The following is a 15,920-nucleotide window of genomic DNA, read 5'->3' as shown; positions in this document are numbered from 1 at the left end:
AAGCTTTAGTAGTTAAATTTCCCACATAGGCTGTAGGAATTCACGTTCTCACTGTCATTTTTTTTTTTCATATCCACAGGTGGATATTATCTATCTTTTCAATCTTTGTAACGTAGTGGGCAAAAAAACAAAAATAAACCTCCAGGACTCCAAATGTGACTGCATTTTAATATGTATGTATGTGACGATCACTGGACTTAGCACCTTTTTCATGTTTATTGCTGGTTTGCATTTCTTTTTCTTTTTTTTTTTTTTGAGATGGAGTCTCGCTCTGTTACTCAGGTTGGAATGCAACAGTATGATCATGGCTCACTGCAACCTCCATCTCCTGGGTTCAAGTGATTCTCCTGCCTCAGCCTCCTGACTAGCTGGGATTAAAGGTACCAGCCATCATGCCATCTAAGTTTTGTATTTTTGTAGAGACAGGATTTCATCATGTTGGCTGGGCTGGTCTTGAATTCCTGACCTCAGGTGATCTGCCCACCTCAGCCTCCCAAAGTGCTGAGATTACAGATGTGAGCCACTGTGCCCAGCCTGTTTTCATTTCTTGTTCTGAAATTTAGCTGTTCCTGGGCCCATTTTAAGAATTGAATTTATAGACTTTATATGAATCCAATTTTTTATTATAAAAATGTATCTGCTATGTGAATTTTAAATATTTTGGTTTATCTTTTGGCTTGACTAAATTATTACTGTTTTTTCATTTGGAAGCAGATCTATCAGGGTTTTCCATTGGGCTGGCTTCTGGACTGGGTCTCCTGCCTTACTGAGAAGGCCTCTGCCCAGGAGTCCATTGGACAATGGCAGGAGTTGCCAAGGAAGGGGGCTGACTGAGGGCCACAGAGGGCTCATCCCACCCATTGCCTTTGCATTTGGGCTGGAGGCTTGCATGGCTGTCCCTGCTATAGGAAGAAGGCAGAGGCTGAGTTTATTCATCCCTGTTACTACCACCACTCAGGGTAACTCAACAGCTTCCAATAAAATGAGTTTGCATTTGCTGACTTTCAATTTCACCCAATCCCTTCATTTTACAGGAGACTAACGTCCCGAGGATAAGTTAAATGAGGCTAGTGTCACAGGCAGAATGGCCAATTTCTTAACCTCTGAGCTCCCAATTCACCCTTCAGAGCCTACTCTGTCATCATGTGAGTTTCTCCTTCACAGATCGATACTAAACTTTGCCGTAGAGGGTGCTGGTGGGACACGGTGGGAGGGCGGGGGTCTGTTCAGGTATACCCTGCCCCAGTGTGCACCCAGAGTCCCTCGGTGGCTGACCTTGAATCCTTTGCCTGGACCTAACGACCACCTTGCGACAGCCCTCCTGACATAGACATTGTGCATTCCAGGTCCTGATTTCCTGGGCTTCACCCAGCAGCCTCAGCTCCCCAGGGCCATGGAGGGTTGTCCTGTGCCTGCTGGGTGAGTATGGTCCAGTGCTGGCCTGGATAAAACAGCAAACTTGTCGGCCACCCACCACACCCTCTCCAACAAGATTTAAATCCTGCCTTGGGGATGGTCACCCCCTTCCAAATGTGTCCTTCCTTTGTTATGCACCATCCTCCTTAGAGTTCTCTCTGCATTTTACAGCTTCTTTCCTATCATAGTTTACTAATTATTCCCATTAAACTTCCCTGTGCATTCCAGGTCCTGATTTCCTGGGCTTCACCCAGCAGCCTCAGCTCCCCAGGGCCATGGAGGGTTGTCCTGTGCCTGCTGGGTGAGTATGGTCCAGTGCTGGCCTGGATAAAACAGCAAACTTGTCGGCCACCCACCACACCCTCTCCAACAAGATTTAAATCCTGCCTTGGGGATGGTCACCCCCTTCCAAATGTGTCCTTCCTTTGTTATGCACCATCCTCCTTAGAGTTCTCTCTGCATTTTACAGCTTCTTTCCTATCATAGTTTACTAATTATTCCCATTAAACTTCCCTTGTTTAATCTCCCCTAGGTTTCTACCTCTTGTTTGGACCCAGTATAATAGATTGCTTTCAGAATTTCCCATGAATTCAAATGACTTGAGTCCTAGCTCCCCTATTTACTAATTGTGTGACCTTTGGTGAGTCATTTAGCCATGGTGAAGCACCTTTCCTCTTCCTTAGGGCTGTTAATGTGTTCTCCCTTTGAGGCTCATAATGGAGAAGATGCTGTATCTCCTTTACTAGGTGACTAACTGGTTGCAGTGGCTTGTGTTGGCTTCCCAGCCCCAGTGTCCCTCTCTCTACTCTATCCTTTGTATGGCCTCTAGTAGCTCAACCTTCCTAAAACACAGGTACAGCCTTGACACCACGCTGCTTCTGTTTTCTCTCATCCTCCTCCTCCCTTCCCATCCTCTTCTTTCCTTTCTCTTCTACATTCTCATTTTAATTTCTGGTTTCTTTCCAGAAAATATTTGGTGGCCACCCACCATACCCTCTCCAACAAGGTTTAAATCCAGCCTTGGGGATGGCCACCTCTTCCAGATTTGTCCTTTCTTTGTTATGCTCCATCCTCCCTCGAGTTGCCCCTGTAGAGAACCAGTAACAGACACAAAACTGAAATGGTGTGGTTTTAAGGAGACTAGTAGTACTTACGCTTGTCACAGGTGGGTCCAGTGTATGCAGAGTAGCACTCACAGGTTCCATCACCATCTAGTCCACTGTTGCACACCCCATGCACACAAGTGCACACTGGAGACAGAAAGTGGGGGATTTTATTACCTGATATAGACTGCTGCTAAACATTCTGGAAAGCTAGTATTTTTAGATCATCTTTGCTGAGACTCTGCATAGTAACGCAGAGAAGAAGGATTTGAAGTCCTAGAGACCCTTATTTGAACCTCGGCATCTCTCTCTTTTATTAGCACCAGCAAAGCAAGGATCAATAAAGTTTAAACTATTCCAAACCTCTAATAAGCTATCAAGTCCTTTGCTTTCTCTGTGTCTATCTCCCACCTTGGTCTTCCGCTCTTTATCTCCACTGGTTCCATACTTGTTCAGGCCTTTATCATGTTTTGCCTGGGCTACTGCAGTAGCATGATACCTGGTCTTGCTATTTCTAGTTCTTGCCTCTCCATTTCATTTGATTAGCAATGGCATTAGGGCGACATTCCCAGAAACATCTCAGTGACTCTTAATTGCCAACCAAATGAAGTTTTTAAGTTTAACACATCGATAATGATGCCTACTTCCTGGGATTTCTATAGAGTCAAGTAAGATAATGTATATAAAGCATGGGGTATATCATGTGCATTGGAGTTCTTTCCCTACTCTCAAACTATTTACTTCATCTTAGAATTAACTTAGTGTCTTATATACACCTATTATGTTAAAAAAAAAAAAGCCACTACTAACCCAATCACTGTTGGTAGCAGATATCTATACAAATAAGTTCTACTTATTGATGGGGCAATGCAAAGATAAAAAAAGGAAAATATTCAAAAGGGGCTAGAATAACCATGCCATATTTTCTAGCTTGATGTTTTAGGCCAGTGACAGACCATTTCAGAGATGATAAATGAAGGGCATTTGAAATGCATGATCAACTCTTTAGTTGTGATTAATTTGTAGCAAGATTTACTATCAGGCCAGGCCATTAGCATCCTACAGCCAGCCCTCTGTGGAGTATGTTGTATTAGTTTACAACCACTGCCATAATGAGTTCCACAAAGTTAGTGGCTTAAAACAATACCAATTTATCCTATAATTCTGGAGGGCAGAAGTCCAGAATGTACTTGTCAAGCTAAAATCAATATTTCAGTTGGGCTGCTGTTCCTCTGGAGACTTCAGTGGAGAATCTTGCCTTTTCTAGCTTCTAGAACCCGTCTTTACTCCTGGGCTCATGAAACCCTTTCTCCATCTTCAGAGCTAACAATGGCAGGCCAAGTCCTTCTCATTCTACCATTTCTAGTATTCTTTCTTCTGTCTTTTTCATCCACTTATAACAGTCCTTGTGATCACACTGGACTCACCTGGGTAATCCAGGATACTCTCCCTATCTTAAATCAGCTGATTAGCAACCTTAATTTCACCTGCAGCCTTAATGCCCCTTTGCCATATAACCTAACATATTCATAGGTTCCAGGGATTAGGACATTTTGGGGGCTCATTTTTCTACAGGTGTCTTCGGTGCATATAAGCCAGCTTAATATTAGCTCAAATGAAACATCATTAAGAAGATGCACCTGCTTAAAAACTTAATCAGAAATACCAGCAAAGCAAGGATCAATAAAGTTTAAAGTATTCCAAACATTTAATGATCCGTCAAGTCCTTTGTTTTGTCTGCGTCTATTTCCCGCCTTGATCTTCACCTCCGCTACTGCCATTCTTGTTCAGGCCTGTATCATGTTTTACCTGCACTATTGCAGTACCATGACACCTGGTCTTGCTATTTCTAGTTTCTTGCCTCTCCATTTCATTCATTTCATTTGATTAGCAATGGCATCAGGGTGGCCTTCCCAAAAATACCTCAATGACTCTCAATTGTCAACCAAATACAATTTAGATTTCTCAGTTTGGCAAACAATGGCCTTTCCAATCTGACTCTAACCTTGATAATGTTTCATTTTCATCTTTCGCCACTTTATTTCATACATCTTAGATTCTTAGCATGTGGGATGACTCATTCACTATTCATCTTCCTTCCTTCAAAACATTTATGTTGAGAGTACCATGCTAGAGATTAATGCTCAAAAATAAACAGGACAAAGTCTCTGCCATCAGAGAGAGCCCAATCTGATGGCAGAAGAAAACAGTCAATCACAATGCACTGGGATAAATGCTATGACATGACCAACCAATGGGAATTGGCCAGGAAAAGATAAAGTGGGGTTGGCCCAGGGAAGTCTATGCCAGGTAAAAGTGGCAGGAGATGCATCTTGCACGTGGACACCTCCAGGTTTTCCTCTGCTGCACTCCCTTTTATGTGCCAACTGAAATCCTCCTCATCCTTCAAGATCAGCCAAAGCCCCCACTTCTGTGTTGCCATCTCAGTGGTTCCCAAACAATCTGTGTTTCTCTGGCTCCAGCGGCGTTTTCTTCATTCTGTGTTCACTATTGTACACTACAACTACAATTTGGTTAATGCTTGACAGCTGAAGACCACCAGGAGCGCACCAAGGGGCAAACCAATGGCAGCAAGGGTGAGCCATTCCGGAAGAAGTAGCAGGCTCTCATGTCAGCCAGGAGAGGCAGCCCCTGGGTTCTTCTTCTGGTTGTCCATTGTTGTTGAGTCTCTGTTCAGACATGACTATTCCCTGGCCCAGTTTTTGTCTTTTCCTCCATGGATACAGTGAGTCTTTTGTCTGATGGCGATGTTCTGTGAAATTCTTTACCCGTGCAGGGGAACACCACAGCCTCTCTGGTAGCAACTAGGCCAGCAGCCAGTGGACAACTGTCAGGGTTGCTGTTTTCTTTCTCAGTCTGTATATTTTTCTCCCCTCTTAGATTGGAACTGCTTGGAATGACCTCCCCACCTCTGTATTTCCCTACAGTATCTTTTATGGTGCCCTGTAACAATGCCAACGACAATGCAACTACATTTTAGACAAAGACACTGCCCGCAGAGCTAGGATTAGGCTGAGAGTGAGGCAGGGTCGTGCAAGTGCAGAGCTGAATCCCGCCTTTATTTAGCATTTTGATGTTTCACTCAATAATTTTTTTTTTTTGAGATGGAGTCTTGCTCTGTAGCCCAAGCTGGAATGCAGCGGTGCGATCTCAGCTCACTGCAACCTCCGCCCCCCTAGTCCCGGTTCAAGCAGTTCTCCTACCTCAGCCTCCCAAGTAGATGGGATTTCAGGCATGAGCCACCATGCTCAGTTAATTTTTGTATTTTTTAGTAGAGACAGGGTTTCACCATATTGACCAGGATGGTCTTGAACTCCTGACCTCATGATCCACCCACCTCGGCCTCCCAAAGTGCTGGGATTACAGGCATGAGCCACCGTGCCTGGCCAACAAATTTTTAAGTATTATTGTCATGGGTTGAGTTTTGTCTCCCCAAAGAACACGGTGGAGTCCTCATTCCCAGTACTTCAGAATGACCTTATTTGGAAATAGGTCGTTGCAGTTGTAATGAGTTAAGATGAGGTCGCACTGGAGTGAGGTGAGCCCATAATCCAATATGACTGGTGTCCTTATAAGAAGGGGAGAAGCCACAGACATGAGGGGAAGAGGCCATGTGAAGAGGGAGGCAGAGATTGGAGTGATACTGTCACAGCCAAAAGCAGCTGGGGCTACCACAGGCTGAAAGAAGCAAGGAAGGATCTTTTTCTAGAAGCTTCGAAAGGAGAAAGGCCCGGCCAACACCGATATTTGACTTCTTGCTTCCAGAACTGGGACACTAAGTTGCTGTTGTTTGAAGCCACCCAGTGTGTAGTACTTTGTTGCAGCTGCCCTAGGAAATCACTGCAGTTATTGGTCTTGATTCCTGAGTTTTTTGATGCCTCCTTAAATTTTGCACCCGAGGCCCTACACTTCTCCTTACTGAGCACCTACTATCCATCAGGCATTTTGCCAAGTGCTTTGCCTGCTTTAGCTAATGTTTACCACATTTTCTGAGGTAGGTATCATTACTACCTGTGGATCACACATAAAAAAAGGGGAGATAACTAGCTCAAGTAGTACCTCAAATGACTGAAGAGTAAAATTGAGTTTGCAGTGTCATCCTCCCTTCAAAACTCAATTGACATGGTTTCTATTTTAGCAAAGCACTTTGATACCTACCTATGGCTATGGATTTTTGGAATAAAGTTCCGGAGAGAAGTCACGTTGGTAACGGAGATAAGTGGGGTGAGGAGGGAGTGTACTGTGAGCTCAGTGGAGAAGATTCAATTCAATTCAGAAATATTTAGCCAGCTCCTACCTAGTAGCAGGCACTGTATTAGACACTAGGTATACAACATATGCGTAATCGATAACATCTAAATTCCAGGAGCTCACAGTGCAGTGGGAAGCCAGGCTCTAAGAGATACAATGATGATTCCTGCCCTAAGTGCTGTCGTGCAGTCAGTGGAGGAAGGTGAGGGCTACAGAGGGCTCCTGCTCCCAACTCAGATGCAAATTGCAAGTGTTGTCCTTGTCACTAAGATTGCCCTCCTGGCTGTGGGGTATTGGCCCAAGGCCCTGGCATGATCCTCTCAGTGCATGCTGTCTTCCAGTACAACCTCTATACTGGATTAACTACCTGTCACTGGCAGCTTTTGGAAGCCTCTGACACTGCATTGTAGGCTGCCAGCTGCTGCCAGGGACATGTCCTTAGAAAGGAGAAGTGGTAGAAGCCCTTGCTTGGTACTTGTTAACCAGCCTCAGCAAATCTCTAGAAACACATAAAACTTGGGTGGTATGACTTTAAACTGGTCAAAGCCATGGCCATACTGGTCAGAGGGATGGTATGCACAGCCTCTGTGAAGTGTCCCACAGTGGAGTAAATGGCTCCCTCTCCTGTGCTCTCATAGGAGCTTGTCTGGGCTGTGCACACTGCATCATCACAGTTGTCACCCACATTTCCAGCTTCTAGGGGCTGGGCAGCTAATCTCATCACTCTTAGGATCTGCATCATCTGACTGGGTGTAATGCATGATGGACACTCACCAGAGGCAGACTGGGGCAGTGCTTGGGGGCCCAGGCTCTGGAGTCACACATGTGGGATTGAATCCTTCCTCTGCCCCCATAATAGCTGCATGGCCTTGAGCCACCTCTCTGCTTCTTCATCCATAAAAGGAGAACCCTCACCTCCTATGGAGCATTGCAGTGAGGATCCAAAGAAACCCCTCTGCACATGGTCTGACATGCAGCAGGTGCTCAGCAAATGCTAGTGACTCTTCTTAACAGTACATGGTTGTGGGATTGATTTGTGGATCATGTTAGAGAAAGTGGGCTTTGCAATCTGCCTAACTGGGAAGGAGGCACTGAGCAGGCTGGGGCACTGGCAGCAGAAATGAAAACCTTTGGCTGGTGCAGCTCGAAATCATCTCCAAACCAACAAGCAATCTGGTAGGAGAGTGCTCCCACAGTAGATTACAGCCAGTGTTAAAAATAAACTGCACCTAATAGAGATGTCCTACTTACAGGCAGAATGGCCACCTCCCTGCACTAACAGCTCATTGGATGATACAACACTGGCACCCAGTGGACGCCTGGCTGAAAAGGTTTGCAGTCTCCATAGTCCTTGTCAGTGGGAAATGACCAGGCATCACTGAGTCATTCGTTCATCCATTCATTCATCAGTGACTTGCTTGCTGTTGAATTATTTTGTCCTCAATACTTACTTCCGTTGATTGAATGCTGTGACATACTACTAAAGAGCTTTGCTATGTTGTCAATCCCATGAAATCGATGTTAAGATTCCTGTTTTATAGATGAGAAAGGCTTAGGGGATTTAAATAGCTTGCCCTGGGTCACACAGCAATTAGGGTGTGTTTCAAACTGCTGCCAGGCTGAGTTTAAAGCCTGTTCTCTCAATTGTAATGTCCTAGAGCTATGATATCTAATTTGGTAGCCACAAGCCACATGTGGCTATTTAAATTTGAATTAAGTGATAGTAACTGAAATTTAAATTTTAGTTCCTCAGTTGCGCTAGCCCCATTTCCGGTGCTCAGTGAGACATGTGGCTAGTGGCTACTGTGTGGAACAGGGCAAATCAACAATATTTCCATCAGCACAGAAAGTTCTATTGGAATCCAGAGCTTGGAGGTTTTTCTCTTGGGTCTCAGTTTAAGTTTCCAGTTTTCTTTTTTAAAAATTTAGGTATTGAAACCATCTTTCTCCCTTTCACTTGCCCTTTTTTCATGACACTAAGTGTGAAGGGAGGCTACTTCCTTTATTTGAAAATGTTGGGAATTTCTCTGTGCATCTGTGCTGACCAGTAACCAACACCAGCATCTTGGAGACAACAGGGGTCATTTTCTTCCTAATATGTCATCTCCAGGCAATTACTCAGCTTTCTCGGGAACTAAGCAATGCTAGATGCTTTCTTTACTCCTTCCCATTTCAATATTTGTTTAACATACGTGATTTAAATTCTTAAATGGCAGGAAAGGGTAAATTTGGGAGAAGACATGCTGTTTCTATGAAGCTGACTAATTACATTTTAGTTGCTGTCCTTTAATGTAATGTTTAACTTTAAAAACACATGGGATACCCATATGTGGTTTTTTTTTTTTTTTGAGATAGAGTCTTGCTCTGTTGCCCAGTCTGGAATGCAATGGCACGATCTCAGCTCACTACAACCTCCATCTCCCAGGTTCAAGTAATTCTCATGCCTCAGCCTCCTGAGTAGTTGGGATTACAGGTGTGTGCTGCCACACACGGCAAATTTTTGTATTTTTAGTACAGATGAAGTTTCACCAGTTGGCCAGGCTGGTCTCAAACTCCTGACCTCAACGGATCCAGCCTTAGCCTCCCAAAGTGCTGAGATCACAGGTGTGAGCCACTGAGCCCAGCCCCAGTATCTGTTTTAAATTTGCTTTTGCTAACAGCCTTCTGAAATAATCTATTATGGAATGGTGGGTAAAGAGATACTTATGATTAGGAGATGCTAGGGAATCATAGATAATAATAATAGTAACATTTATTATGCACTTGTTATCCCATGAAATCCTCTCTAAAGCAGGCAATATTATTTCTTTTTTGTTTTTGAGACAGAGTCTTTCTCTGTCACCAGGCTGGAGTGCAATGGCTCAATATTATTTCTATCTTTACAGATGAAGATACAGATAGCATACTTCATAAACTTATCTATATTTCCATGATTAGCAGTCCTAGGCCTGAAACCTTGTCTGAGTCTAAAGCCTGGGTTCTAAAACCCTGCTTCCGGATCAGGAGAACATCACTGGAGTAAACTAGATAATTCATTCATTGATTCATCTATTCATATACTCATTCACTCATTTATTCATCCTATGACAGTGTAGTGAGTGTCTACCAGGCAGGCAGCAGGTAGAAGGCACTGGAGGTAAAGATACCACAGCACCTGCCTAAGAAGACCTTATGGATTAGAACAAGGCAAGGCCTCTGCAATTGCAGATCACATTTATTACAGAGCGTGCAAACCTGTGGGGGTGGAATGTGTTGTGTGTGCATAGGTTTACTTGCAAAAAGTATTTGAAGTGAAGCAGCGTCTACTGAGTTTAATTTTTCCATGAAAGTCAGAGCCCAAGCAGTGTTGGCAAAAAGCTACCCAATATATTCCCTTTTGGGAGATGTGGATCTAGCAGCCACCGTTTCTACCACACATGTTCTTTAGACCTTACTGACTGTGATTGTGGGCCTTCCGGCTAACTTCCAGTATCCACAGCTCTTAGCCTGAGGGTTTTGCGTGAACCTTAGGATGGGCGCTCTGCCTGGGTGCTCCCTACGCACTCTAAGTGACAGGGAGTGAAAAACTCTTCCCACTTGACTATGTGTATTAATTCCCAGTCGCTGCTGTAACACATTGCCACAAACATAGTGTCTTAAAACAACACAAAGTTATTGTCTTACATTTCTGAAGGTCAGAAATCCAAAATCACTGTGCTAAAATCAAGGTGTTGGAAGCCTTGTGCTCCTTTTTGGAGACTAGGGAGAACATGTTTCCTTGCCTCTTTCAGCCTCGAGAGGCCACCCATATTCTTTGGCTCATGGCTCTTCCTTCTTCAAAGCCAGAAATTGGCTGATCGAGTTTTTCTCACATCGCGTAACGCTGACAATCCTCTTCTGCCTCCCTTCTCCATCCTTAAGGACTCTTGTGATGAACACTGGGCCCTCCCAGATAACCCAGGGTAATCGCTTATCTTAATATCAGCTGATTAGCAACCTTAATTCTATTTGCTACCTTAATTTATCTTTGCCACATAAGGTACCGTATTCCCAGGTGCTAGGATATGGATATGGACATCTTCAGGGAGCCATTATTCTGCCTACCATGCTGTGGCTCCCTCTCCCCCTCTCCCCTTGGGTGAGATGACTGAGCTGTGTGTTCTGCATGGACCCCCTGAGCTCCCCAGGGCATCAGGTTCCAGTGGTCCACAGTGGCACCTGGCTTAATAAGATCCTGTTTATTTCCCCTATATTACCTGTATTACTTCCTCACGTCCTAGTGTTTCCTGGGATGTGAGGAAGTAACAAACTAACTGCTCGTTATGCAAATCCCCATCTCAGAGTCTACTTCTAGGGGCAGCCAAAAATAAGAGGGTGAACAAGCCAGTCTCAAGTTTGTTTCTTTAATTCAGAGCAACAATCTCTGACCCCTTTAGGGAATTATTTTTGAACTCCCAAAAGGAAGGGAACCATTAGAGTTCGGTGGAGCTCAAAGTAGAATTGGAAGCCTGAAGATCTATACTGAGACCAGGATCCAGAAAGATCCCAGAGAAAAGCTGGGCAGGCAAGGAACAGGCAGCGGTGGAATCCTAGAGCCTGGGAGAGGGAATCATGAGGATGCCTGGAAGTATTTCTGGGGAATAGCTGACTGCACATGCTAGGGCTGAGAACCTCAGGGAACACTATCTCTGTTTTCAATGACTGCATTTAACAGCTTTGTTTTTAACTTTTTGTTTTCCTTGTGTAGAGTCGGTTACACACATTAAAGTGAACTAATCATGCCTTGATAAGGACTCTGTACTTGCGTATTTGAGTCCTTGAGGACGAACTGCAACCTAGCTTAATAGGTAGACAAAATTGAAAACCTAATTTAGTAGTATGCACCTGTAACAATAGCTGAGTCTTGGCCAATCCTAGCAGCCATACTTCAATCATTCATATACTGGTGAACGTTCACACTGTGTTCAAATAAGGCAAATGCCAAGCTGTCACCAACCCAGCCGTTCTGTACCACACTTCCGATTTCTGTATGGCATTTCCCTTTTTTTGCCTATACATTTTCTTCCACCTCATGGCTTCACTGGAGTCTCTGTGAATCTGCTGTGATTCTGGGAACTGCCTGATTCACAAATTGTTTATTGCTCAATTAAACTCTTTTAAATTTAATTCTGCTGAAGTTTTTCTTTTGTCACACGTAACTATTCATCAAGGAGCAATCTCTCCCAGGGACTGTCAACCCTTACAAATGTGGTGATTAAACAAAAATCAGACATACCTGCTGAACAGCTGGGTCCAAATAAGTTGTCGTCAGCACAGGTTTCACAGGCTGTTCCACCAAACCCTTCCTGCAAAACACCCCAGGTGGTTGACATTAGACCCAGGGTGACCCATGGGACCCAGGAGGGCCTTGAATTTCCAACTCAGCATTTGTTTCTCAGACATATCTTCCCTCAGTGCTGTTCCTTCTTTCTATTTGTGTTATCATGCATACATTAATCCCTGTGTCATTTTGTACTAAGGGTCTAAAGCGCTGTAGGAGAAAAATGCTTTGTCAGTCCAAAGATATAATTAGATAATAGCAAGTGCTAGCAGCCATATCCTGACTTCACCCAAGGGTGAAAGGAAAATCTTTTCAGTTTTGCTTTTTTTTTTTGAGACTGAGTCTCTATCGACCAGGCTGAACTGCAGTGGCATGATCTCAGCTCACTGCAACCTCTGCCTCCTGGGTTCTTTTTTTTTTTTTTTTTAAATTTATGGTATGTTTACTAACTTCTAATTTCCAGATGATGACAGGGCTAAAGTTATTCGTTCCTGTCCTAAAATTGATATTTCTCCTGGATAATTGAAATTGCAGTAAATTACTACATTTTAAACTATACCTTTTCTTTTATAAAGATATATTTACTTGAAATATTATTTGGGTTAAAAAGGCAAGAATTTTCAAAGCACAAATGGAACTTTATTATAAATTCTATATTAAATTTTTCTGATTTTACTACATATTTCTTCCCATTAGGCCTTGATGTGTTCTATTTTATGTGTATCTAATTTCTTCAAAATGGAAGTTTTATTTGTGGTACTACATAATTATAAAAAAATCAGTTAATGTAGAAAAAGTGAAAGATCCTTTGTACCTCCATTCCCATTTTCTCCTCACGTGCTTTCTAGTCTGTCAGTAGCTGGATGTTGCACATACATATACATATGTGTGTTTGTACATACATACAGACTGCTAGTGCTGGAGGCAGAACTGAGAGCCACCACCCTGTGTCTGGCACTGGAGGTGCAGCCACTGTTGTCAGTACAAAGATAGTTGTGTTGATAGGGCAACTATTGTGGCTGTGGCCATCAGGATGTTTCTTATTGATACTCCTGTCAGTCCTGTGGCTAATAGCTGCTGCTTTCTGTGCTGCCGATTCTTTGAAGTTCTACTGTTCTGCAGAGCCTTTTCAGAAGTGTCTTTAATTCGATATACAGCCTCCCTTGATTTATGTAGGATAGTGTGAATGACAGATACCGTGTTGTGCTCCAAGCCACTACTCTGTTCTTTTTTTTTTTTTAATTATATCTCAATTTTTTTTTTTTTTTCCAGTGGGACGGGAGAATCACAAGGAATCAGGTGTTCAGAGGAATGTATTGAGTAGAGGTGAGGAACTAGGATGTTGAAAAGTAAAAAAAGGAGAGAAGGAGAGGAAGAAAGAGGAAGAAAAAGAGGGAGAGAGAACAGGAATATTGCTTCATTCTAAAAATGGGTATTAATAATGGCCGATCAATATTTTCTGTATTTAAAATGGAGAACTCTATAAATATTTATTGAGTTTACTTGTTCCGGATCTGAGTTGAAGTCCTGGATATCCTTATTAATTTTCTGTCTCGTTTCTATTAATTTTCTGTCTCGTTGACTCAGAAACCTAATTAGAAAGGTGATAATTATAAAGACGACAGATGGATAAATTTATAATAAAGGGAAAAAACCAGCCTGAGAAGGCCGAGCATACCCAAAATCAGAACCCCTCTCCCTCTACAGGGGATTGCAGTTCCTCATCAGCAACCGAACAAGCCCTGATGGAAAAGGACTGTGTTCCATTATCTGAAGTAGGCTTCAGAAGGTGGATGATAAGAAACTTCTGGGAATTAAAAGAACTTGTTCTAACCCAATGTAAAGAAACTAAGAACTTTGAAAAAAGGTTTGATGAAATGCTGAAAAGAATAGACAATATAGAGAGGAATATAATTGAACTAATGGAGTTGAAAAATACAACACAGGAACTTAGTGAAATATGCACAAGTTTAAATAGCAGAATGGATCAAGCAGAAGAAAGGATATCAGAGGTCAAAGACCAACTTAATGAAATAAAACAACAAGACAAGAATAGAGAAAAAAGGATGAAAAGGAATGAGCAAAGTCTCCAAGAAATATGGGACTATGTGAAAAGACCCAATCTACGTTTGATTGGTGTACCTGAATGTGATGGAGAGAATGAATCCAAGCTGAAAAATACTTTTCAGGATATTATCCAGGAAAATTTTCCCAATCTAGCAAAGCAGGACACTATTCAACCCCAGGTAATACAGAGAACACCACAAAGATATTCCTCAAGAAGAGCAACCCCAAGGCACATAATCGTTAGATTCACCAGGACTGAAACGAAGGAGAAAATACTAAGGGCAGCCAGAGAGAAAGGCCAGGTTACCCATAAAGGGAAGCCTATTAGACTTACAGCAGATCTCTCAGTGGAAACCCTACAAGCCAGAAGAGAGTGGGGGCCAATATTCAACATACTTAAAGAACAGAACTTTCAGCCTAGAATCTCATATCCTGCCAAACTAAGCTTCACAATTGAAGGAAAAATAAAATCTTTTATGAACAAGCAAGTACTCAGAGATTTTATTACCACCAGGCCTGCTTTACAAGAACTTCTGAAAGAAGCATTATACATAGAAAGGAACAACCAGTATGAGCCTTTCTAAAAATATACCAAAAAGTAAAGAGCATCAACATAAAGAAGAATTTACATCAACGAATGGATAAAACAGCCAGTTTACATCAAATGGCAGTAACCCTAAATTTAAATTTACTAAATCCCCCAATCGAAAGATACAGCCAAAACCTAACGGTATATCCAAAGATACACAAAGACTCAAAACAAAGGTTTGGAGAAAAATTTACCAACCAAATGGAGAGCAAAAATAAATAAATAAACAAAAAGCAGGAGTTGCAATTCTCACATTTGATAAAATAGATTTCAAAGCAACAAAGATACAGTGGTAAAAGGATCAATGCAACAATAAGAGATCTTAATACCCAGATACATAAGACCCATAATGAGATTTAGACTCAATGAGACAGAAAATTAATAAGGATGCCTCCTGGGTTCTCCTGCCTTAGCCTCCCAAGTATCTGGGATTACAGGCACGCACCACTGCACCCAGATAATTTTTGTATTTTTAGTAGAGACAGGGTTTTACCATGTTGGCTAGCCTGGTCTCGAACTCCTGACCCCAAGTGAACTGCCCGCCTCAGGCTCCCAAAGTGCTGGGATTACAGGCATGAGCCACCTGCCTTGCCTCGGTTTTGCATTTCTGAAGACAGCTGAGCTCAATCCTTTTCCAAAGGGTTTTTTTTTTTTTTTTTTTTTGTATTTATAACCCCGTTGGGCTTGAAATTTGCAAAGTCACTTTCATGAGATAAGGAAGAAAGTCTTCAACTGCTAAAAGAAAATCTTGAACTGGTAAAACTAGCAGTTCACAGAACATGCAGACGATAGCACCTAAGGGTCGTTTGCTAACAGTGATTATTAATATTAACAATGAACAATTTCTACAGTCCTGTATAGTGTCATAAAGTATTTTCACATATAGGGCTTCATTTTACTTTTTCAACAAAAGTGATTACATAGATATTGTTTCAAACCCATTTTTACAAGTGGGTATGCTTATGACTGAGCAGTTAATTGACTATCCTAAAGGTCCCCAGGCTCTGAATGGTCATTTTGTTGCAAATCGCACAGTTTAAAGAAATGAATACCTCTGCCTCTTAAGAGCTCGATGTGTATGTGAGTGTGTGTGCACATATGTGTGTGTACATATCTGTGTGTGTGTGTGCGCGCGTGCGTGTGTTTCAGGAGGATCAACAGGTAAGAAGATGGG

General features: G+C 42.5%; 1 protein-coding gene across 2 annotated transcripts in view; it reads right to left on the bottom strand.

Moving 5' to 3' along the window:
• The window catches only part of STAB2 (stabilin 2), a 189,258-nt gene that overhangs the window by 140,797 nt on the left and 32,541 nt on the right, over positions 1-15,920 (bottom strand). For both annotated transcript variants that reach the window (XR_013522061.1, XM_035257427.3), the window contains exons 5-6: positions 12,046-12,115; positions 2,571-2,666 (exon numbers count right to left, since the gene is read on the bottom strand). Coding sequence is in view for 1 of the 2 variants with exons in the window: in XM_035257427.3 (XP_035113318.3) it covers positions 2,571-2,666; positions 12,046-12,115 (166 nt within the window). In the remaining variant the exon portion in view is untranslated. The remainder of the gene's footprint in view (positions 1-2,570; positions 2,667-12,045; positions 12,116-15,920) is intronic.

This window comes from Callithrix jacchus, chromosome 9, assembly GCF_049354715.1.
Source record: "Callithrix jacchus isolate 240 chromosome 9, calJac240_pri, whole genome shotgun sequence".
Classification (NCBI taxonomy): domain Eukaryota; kingdom Metazoa; phylum Chordata; class Mammalia; order Primates; family Cebidae; genus Callithrix; species Callithrix jacchus.
This window is presented reverse-complemented; position numbering and strand designations above follow the sequence as displayed.